Raw genomic sequence first — 8,796 nt, 5'->3', positions numbered from 1 at the left:
CTATTTTCAATCCGCTTCGTAGGCGACGAAAGATGGTCTTTTTTATGCCCTTTTTATGAAAAATATTGTGTGCGACACGGGTCGAATGGACCTTTCCAGGCTCGGATGATGTTCTGAGCAGCTCGTGTTCATCTCGGGCGCCTGTGGCGCCCTCGACTTCCACTCGTGCTCAAACATCAACCTCGCCCGGAAAGATCCATTTTCGGCCCTTGGTGCACAAAGTACTATTGTGGTGCTACAGGCGCCCGAGATGAACACGAGCTGCTCAGAACATCATCCGAGCCTGGAAAGGTCCATTCGACCCGTGTCGCACACAATATTTTTCATAAAAAGGGCATAAAAAAGACCATCTTTCGTCGCCTACGAAGCGGATTGAAAATAGAGTTTTCCCGTCCTAGGGCGGTAAAATCGAGCTTACGCCGGGTGGTAGCTCAATTTTACCTCTAACTCTGACTGTAACTCTATTTTCGGTCCACTTTATAGGCGCCGAAAGTGGTATTTTTCGGCCTCGTGTTATGAAAAAGATTTTACAGTGCTATTCACTTGAATAGTCTCGAACAGCTCGAACTAGTCTTTTCCCCAGCAAATTGTATACAACGTAAATAAAATAACAGAGATATGTAAAATGATTAGATGTAGAATTGTTCCAAGTATTTCTTTTCTAATCTGTTGAAAAGCGTCAACTGACTGTGGCTTAAGGCTATTCATGTGGAAACTGAAAGCCTCTGATATTTATAGTAACAACGTATTTTTCAAGTGTGCATATCAATATAAACTACTGTTATTTACTAATTCGTATTATAAATGAATCTAAAATGAATAACTAGTGAGCAAAAATTTTCAGTATAATTTCTTTCTTTGAAATAAACATACATAAGTATGTATTACTACATTGTACACCAAGAGCCGAAAATGGACTTTTCCAGACCCGAATAATGATTTGAGCAACTCGTGTTCGTCTCGCAAGCCCACGGACGAACACGAGTTGCTCAAATCATCATTCGGGTCTGAAAAAGCCCATTTAGCTTGTAGTGTGCGCCGTATTTTTTATAAAAAGAGCATAAAGAAGACCATTTTTCGTCGTCTACAAAGTGAATCGAGGATATAGTCTCTCGCGTCTATACATATAGCGGACTAACAATAGCATTTTACGGCCCTAGGGCCTAAATTTTTCGGCTCTAGGGCCAGAAAACTCTTTTTTGGTCCACTTTATAGGTGCCGAAAGTGGTCTTTTTTAGGCAAGTGTTATAAAAATAAATTTTTATTCATCCGAGACTATGGGCACTGAAGAGCACTGTATTACAGTATAAGAAAGAACAATAGACTCACTCTCGGTGTCGGCTTCTATGATCTCATAACCAACAGATTCGCCATGTTGTTAGTTATGCGCGGGCTCTAATTTAAAAGATAAACCTCCAATCTCATACATTACTAGATCGTCGGATTAAACAGACTCAATTGCAATTGGTATCATAATTATACAGATTATGATCGATACAATTAAAAAGACTTCTTCTAATTTCTAAAGGCGAATTATGACGAGATTGAAAGTTCCAGTATTTTTATTTAATTGTATTTTATGTAATTGCCAATGAAATTAAGTATTTATTACTTGGAAATTAAATATTTATTACTTATTATTATTATTATTATTATTAAATTTATTATTTAAAATAAAAGTCTGGAAAACTGTCTATTTATAAAAAAACGGTGACCACGTATTTCTCATCCTAACTTTCTTTCTTCTTTAATTATAAATATTTTTATGTATAAGTAAAGTCACGGACATTCAATTACGTCGCCATGTTGCTGGTTAAGTGATTTTTTCATGCGCAACAGCCCATTATTATTATTATCAGAGATCTATTATTAGTATGTACATCGTTTGACATAATGTACCTACTATTCTTTCTTCCACTGTGACTATGGCCGGTATTCAGAGTCGTTACTTATTTTTAAAATTTAAGCATTTCCTTAAGTCCCTGTTTTCTGTACATAATAGGGACTGGAAATATGGGATAGACAGGAATAGGAAATGCTTAAGGTATGTTGCTCGATAGCATTTGCAAGACATATACGATTTTAATACAAGTTAAACTAAACAATAGTTAAAGTTTCGAACTTTCATTTTCCGTAAAGAAAATATAGGGTTTCCGTGAAAATTGTTTAAAAAAATGCATTAGAAAATTCTTATTTTTAACACGGGAGCTTATGGAAACTTTTGTATAAATGCCTCGTGCGATTTCATATCATATACGTTTTCAATAAAAAAATAGATGGTTATAGATTTTTTTACGGGGAATGCGATGATGTAAAGAAAAATATAGGTTTCCGTGGAAAAGAACGAAATAATAATGATCAAAGCCAATGAATAATACTTTTATCATCACATCATTGCCCCATCGTAAATAAAAAATTGTTTATTCTACTTTGTTTAAACTTTTTTTTTATAAAATAACATTAAAATATATGAATGTGGAAATAATGTACATTTAATAATGAAATTTTCACTTCATATTCTTATTTTAAAAGAAGCCCATTGTAGGGCCTGCTCTTGATACGTTACCCAAATAGCGAGCTACCTTAAAATCTAACGATCTTAAAAATAAATAACGATTCCGAATACTCACCTATGTCAATGAAACAAATCGTATCACTTCAATTGTTCATAATTTCGTTGAAAATGAACCGATTTAGATTTATTTAAAGCCTGAAGTCTCTACTCTAATGGACTCCCTTTAGTAAGTTTTAATTAACCGATTCCTAAGGGTTGAAAATATTTGAATCAAACCTTTCTAACGATCATCTCTACACCATGGAATGCTTAACGCAGTCATATTATAATTATAATTCCTGAAGAATGTACGAATGTATTACGGCGGAGGTACGATTGATCGACGATTGTTTTCCAGCAACTGCGCGAAGTTATCCCCCACGTGAAGATGGAGAGGAAGCTGAGTAAAATCGAGACCTTAACGTTGGCGAAGAACTACATAATGGCTTTAACCAACGTGATATGCGAGATGAGAGGCGAAGAGCAACCCTATACGTAAGTATCCTAAAAACGCGTAAACCTGCAAAACTTACCGATCGATCCTCCATGGTACATTCATTTAATAAGTAAATACGTAATCGTGCTCGATTAATTATTATGTCGACGAATAAACGATGGATCGAGCGTTACGATAGTCCCGGGTTGAAAATAATCGTTCAACCTCGAAGGATCGAAGATACGAAACATATTTTTCTGCCGTTGCGATAAATGTTTGAGAAGTTCAGACGGCCGTGAACTTGTTAATCTCGGTTCGTTTGATTAGCTCAAACTGCAATTGCCAACGATCCTAACACCGCGCTGCACTATTTTTTACCATCGTTTCTCTTGGTTCATTTAATTCATCGAACCTATTGATCGATCAATCAATTATTCAATTAATTAATTGTAGCTTGATTCCTGCATTTATTTTATTTCTCTCTCTGATTCCGATGTACAAGAAGTTCAGAGATCTGCCATCGTTCGAGCAGAGGCTCGTAGTAGAGAATTTGGTTAAATACTTCTGTCCGTCATTTGAATAAAAATTGATCGATGTTCGAAACGACAGGTTCGTGGACGGCGAATGCGGTTCGAGCAGCGGTGACAGCGCGAGTAGCACGGGTCAGTTGGAATTGAGCGGCGGCGAGCAGCCGGAAGAGGCCTCCTTGTCGCCTCGATCCGTCCACGAAGCGAACAACAACAGCCTGCTGCACGAGGACCTCGAGGAGCGGAAGCTACCGTGACCGAGATTCCGGAATTAAAAAAACCGATCCGTCCAAGGCCGACCTCTGGAGATCCGTCCAAGGCTAACCGGCGGAGGAAGAGGGAGATGCCAAAAACCGTATAACCGGTATATAATAATAATTTGCAAACGTTAAGCCTCGCCTCGCTTCGCCTCACGGATTTCGAGGTCGACCAAATACTGAAGGAGACAAGTGTGAACTGTGATAGAATTTTCGTATTCAGCATCGTCGAACTTACGGGAGAACTATTTTTCTATTGAAAATCGTTTCGTTACGCGATTAACGCGAGTTCGACGGACTACAAGATTTACGATGAGATATTTATAAGAGAGAAAGGGAGAGAGAGAGAGAGAGAGAGAGAGAGAGAGAGAGAAAGAGAGAAATTCATTTTATACATATCTATATGTATACCCTGATATATCTCGAACGATTCGATAATAAACTGTATTCGAGGTACCGAATCCTATTTTATTGATACCTAATTGCACGTGGACTCGAAACAGACGTTCGCACGTTTGTCCAACAACCTTTTCTTATTTCTCCTGGCCTTCCTCCTCTTCCATCTGTCGAATGCTCGTTTCTCGCCGTACTTCTCCCGCAACATTTTATCTATTAGCAAGCGACGATCGAATACGTATTCAAACGTGTGTGCAGAGTAGCGTCCCAGGATGGACGATCTTTTCTCTATCCTGAGACACTGACTGTTAAAGCGATGGAACGATGCGTACCTCGAGAGTCGAGAACGCATCTGCAACAGGCGCACTGTTCTTTCGACAGATACTTCCCTCGCTTCCTATCGATCTCCAAACTGTTCCTCCTGGGGAATAGAAACAGTTAAATCGTACACGATCGTTAAATATTCCTTTCGTACTTCCTGTCTAAATTTTCCTGATCTTTTTCCCTCTTCCCGAAGAACAAGCTCCTCCGAAGCATCGATCCCAGCCCCTTGCCTTTCCTCTCGATCTTCGTCCTCTTACTTCTTCTCTTTTTCGTACGGGCGAACGATCTCTCGGAATCGCAGGCGTCGCATTTGTCTACCGTGCAGCCTCCCTCGACATCCGAGCACTGGCACGTCTCGTCGGGAAAATGATCGGTAAACGTGTCCTTGTCCTCCTTCCGCCCAGATACCGACCGAGCGTACCTTCGAACATCCGTAATTCGTTCCTCGACCGAGAGCCTCTATCAGTTTTTCGATGATTACTTGAATCGCGTGCGCTTCGAACGGTTCCTCCTCCGGTAGAAGTAAACAGCGGTGAGCAACATTGCTATGAAGAGGAAGACGACGAGTATTGCGCAGCAGACCGTCGACCTACCGCGTCCTCTTTCGTTCTCCTTCTTCTTCATATGGTGCTTATTCTGGCTGAAATCGATTGAAGTAATCGAGGAACTGGTAGACTTCCACGAGGAGACACTTACGCCTTCCTTGGCTTTTTACTCTTTAAACGATCATTCGTTTTCTTTCTCTTCATCTTCTTTTTAATATTATTATTTTTATCCTTGTTCTCTCCGTTTTGCAATGCGTGTCTCCGAAATCGTAACGAATCCTCGAGATGGTATGAGTTAGTCCTGATGTAGCTCGCGAGATCCGGTCTACCTAACCATCTCAACGTCATCTCCATCGTCGCTCTTCCATTCGGGCTACCATTGTCTGTGATTTGTCTCACAGTTATGTCGGACTCGTAGGTATTTATTTATTTATTTACTTATTAATTTATAAACGGGCAGGTAGCTCTCCTTTATAAAACAGCATACGAAAATCACATATTTGATATGCGATATCCATCGTTCATTTATACAGCGTACATATACACAAATATATACATACTCTTACAGCATTTATAGAAACGGAATCAGAATCAGTTAACGTACTTGGAAAATCATCGTTCCATCGTTCGAGATTCGTTAGACACTCCCTTATCGTCGCGATTCGATTCCGTCCCCCTATCGTTATTACCCCATTCCTCTTCGATTTGGACGGCGTTACTTCGTAAACAGCCTCGACCAGCTTGAGGCACTCAAAACCGTCCAGCCTACGGGATAGGTGGACCAATTCGTCCTCTAATAATCTCGCCACGCATCGTACAAACGCTCTCCCCTTCGTTGTTTGTTTTTTCAATTAACGAATAACGCCTTGACATGTAGAAACTCGAGGCTTACCTCGTTACCCGAAAAGATCACGATTAAAATGTAGATCGAACAGAAATATTGCATTAGGGAGGGAGTTGGTTATGTTTGTACCTCGTTGACGTATCGATGAAACAGTGTATCGATATGCATCTCCCGTCCCGTCTGATTTCTGATCATTCTATTCGGAAAAGTGGAAAATTAGTTCATGTCACCAAAAACGCGCATCAATGTGCACTTCGGTGATAATGGCCCGGAAATTTCTGCGCATAAATGAGCCTACGATACAAATGGATTAATAAGGCATTGCAAAGTGTATATTTATGTCAGTATACTAAGGTATACGGAGAGTCTCGCATTCTAATGGATAACAAATAGAAAACGAAGACGAAGAAAATCATAGGAATATAAAATTTTGTTCTAGAAAACTTCACCACGTTTTATACACATGTATAAAGAATTCTTTTATTCTTTGCCTGTTTGATTAGTACAGATTGTTACTTCTTGGAAAAAAGATTAAAGAAAGAGATTCGATTTTGGATTTAAACAATAATTACAAAGAATTATTTACATTTTTACACGATCTATCTAACCCTTAGAGACTTAACCAGTAGGATTTAAGGAACAATGTGCGACCTGATAGAATATTCAAAGTAGAATATAAACTGAATAAATGTAATTAATTTAAACGATGTAAATACACTGTCACTGCCACTTTCCCTCCTGACCTGACGCCATTTCGTTAGTACCAACCCAAGGAAAATGAAAAAGGAATTGCTAGAGACTTTCTGAATGAATGTTGGGTACACTAAGACCAGAGATAATCTCTAGGATTGTTACCTAACTACTGACTGTGGCCGAGGCCGAGTGCTGAGAGGTCACCCAGTTCTCGATTAATTCGTTCGTAATTATGGAGAATCTGAAGAATTTGATTGATTTGAAGAAATTCGGGAATTATCCGGAGGGATACGACCCCGCCAGACACGGACCCTACGACCCATCGAGATATTATGGAAAACGTAAACTTTTATGGTTGATTAATTTAATGGTTAATTATTTAATTAATTACGTGGTTTTATCGATTTATGGTAGAATTGTTTGTTAATTCTGTAGTTAAATCATTTTATGGACTGAACTTCTTTTCACTCGAAATTTATTTTCANAAAGAGATTCGATTTTGGATTTAAACAATAATTACAAAGAATTATTTACATTTTTACACGATCTATCTAACCCTTAGAGACTTAACCAGTAGGATTTAAGGAACAATGTGCGACCTGATAGAATATTCAAAGTAGAATATAAACTGAATAAATGTAATTAATTTAAACGATGTAAATACACTGTCACTGCCACTTTCCCTCCTGACCTGACGCCATTTCGTTAGTACCAACCCAAGGAAAATGAAAAAGGAATTGCTAGAGACTTTCTGAATGAATGTTGGGTACACTAAGACCAGAGATAATCTCTAGGATTGTTACCTAACTACTGACTGTGGCCGAGGCCGAGTGCTGAGAGGTCACCCAGTTCTCGATTAATTCGTTCGTAATTATGGAGAATCTGAAGAATTTGATTGATTTGAAGAAATTCGGGAATTATCCGGAGGGATACGACCCCGCCAGACACGGACCCTACGACCCATCGAGATATTATGGAAAACGTAAACTTTTATGGTTGATTAATTTAATGGTTAATTATTTAATTAATTACGTGGTTTTATCGATTTATGGTAGAATTGTTTGTTAATTCTGTAGTTAAATCATTTTATGGACTGAACTTCTTTTCACTCGAAATTTATTTTCATCAAAGTTTGTAAATTTTTTTTTAATATATATGATTGATGGAATGATTTGAGGAAATTGTGAAATTTATTACTAGTATAGTAGTGGATCTCTGTATTGTTCTATTAAAATATATCTATTAGAACAGGAGAAATTAAATACCAAAGATATTGAAAATTGTAGTCATAAGAGGTACCCCCCCCCCAGCCTCAAGTCTAAGCAACATTCATGAATTCTTTCCAATATAAATAATCAATGGAATGATTTGGAAAAATTCTGAAATGTATTAGTAGTATAGTAGTGGATCTCTGAATTTTTTCATTAAAATCCATTCGCTGGAACAGGAGAAATTAAATCCTAAAGATATTGAAACCCGTTGTACTAAGAGATATCCCTTCAAATCTGAGCACAGTTCATGAATTTTTGCTAATATAAATAACCGATGGAACAATTTGGAGAAATTCTGAAATGTATTATTCCATCCACTAGGATCAGAGAACAGAAATGACGAGAGAAATACTCTCTTCAACTGTAAAATAAAAGTTAATGCATTTTATGCAATGATTCTTTAATCCAGTCATTTCATATAAGAGTTTGAACATTAACGAACTAATTATGGAGGTATAATATTTATTTTTAGCTGATACTCCCTTCGGAGAAGTGAAACTGGGAGAACTCCCAGCTTGGATTTCTAGACGAGAGAAAGGACCACGACAGTTCTTAGGATTATGCTCCAGAGGTTCGTCGAAATCATATTAAATTTCATTTCCATTAAGAAGACGCGAGTAACTACGTCTTTTACTGTTATTGAATTGAACTAAGACATTTTCAATAATTTCTATAATGGAATTACAGCATTCTGGCGCTGGCAAATGAAGTACATTCACCCACGCAAGGCGAACATGGCACCAATTTGGCAATTGTGTGCCGGAGGCATGATATTATTCTATTCCCTTAACTATCAGCGTCTCAGTAAGTGTTTTACACGAATATCAATTTACGAGCATTTGGGATTCTAATAAGTTTTACGTATATATATAACGTTTGTAATTGTTTTCTAGGGGGACACAGGAATTACGTGTATCACTAAACGAACGAGTTTCGGAAGCTGTTAGTT

General features: G+C 38.0%; 2 protein-coding genes across 3 annotated transcripts in view; both read left to right on the top strand.

Annotated features, from left to right (window-relative positions):
• LOC108624610 (neurogenic differentiation factor 1) overlaps positions 1 to 4,230 on the top strand; it is an 8,527-nt gene extending 4,297 nt beyond the window's left edge. The window contains exons 4-5 of the mRNA XM_018024012.2: positions 2,913 to 3,049; positions 3,600 to 4,230. Of these exons, the coding sequence (XP_017879501.1) occupies positions 2,913 to 3,049; positions 3,600 to 3,774 (312 nt within the window). The 3' untranslated portion in view covers positions 3,775 to 4,230. The remainder of the gene's footprint in view (positions 1 to 2,912; positions 3,050 to 3,599) is intronic.
• Positions 4,231 to 6,722: 2,492 nt separating this feature from the next.
• Positions 6,723 to 8,796, top strand: LOC108624613 (putative ATP synthase subunit f, mitochondrial). Of its 2 annotated transcripts, none has more exons than XM_018024018.2 (4): positions 6,723 to 6,917; positions 8,320 to 8,418; positions 8,535 to 8,651; positions 8,741 to 8,796. In XM_018024018.2, the coding sequence occupies exons 1-4, from the start codon at positions 6,809 to 6,811 to the stop codon at positions 8,767 to 8,769; spliced, it is 354 nt and encodes a 117-aa protein (XP_017879507.1). In that variant the 5' UTR covers positions 6,723 to 6,808; the 3' UTR covers positions 8,770 to 8,796. The 2 variants fall into 2 exon arrangements, with proteins under 2 accessions (XP_017879507.1, XP_017879506.1); XM_018024017.2 differs by lacking the exon at positions 6,723 to 6,917 and adding an exon at positions 7,366 to 7,558.

Source organism: Ceratina calcarata, unplaced genomic scaffold, assembly GCF_001652005.2.
Source record: "Ceratina calcarata isolate Rehan_Ccalc_2016 unplaced genomic scaffold, ASM165200v1 scaffold321.2, whole genome shotgun sequence".
NCBI classification, from domain to species: Eukaryota; Metazoa; Arthropoda; class Insecta; order Hymenoptera; family Apidae; genus Ceratina; species Ceratina calcarata.
This window is presented reverse-complemented; position numbering and strand designations above follow the sequence as displayed.

Bases quoted from the DNA above. Each gene is read 5' to 3' on its own strand.
- LOC108624613 (XM_018024018.2), top strand. From the start codon at position 6,809: ATGGAGAATCTGAAGAATTTGATTGATTTGAAGAAATTCGGGAATTAT. The intron at 8,419-8,534 runs GTTCGTCGAAAT...ATGGAATTACAG, and splicing joins CTTAGGATTATGCTCCAGAG to CATTCTGGCGCTGGCAAATG. The intron at 8,652-8,740 runs GTAAGTGTTTTA...ATTGTTTTCTAG, and splicing joins CCTTAACTATCAGCGTCTCA to GGGGACACAGGAATTACGTG.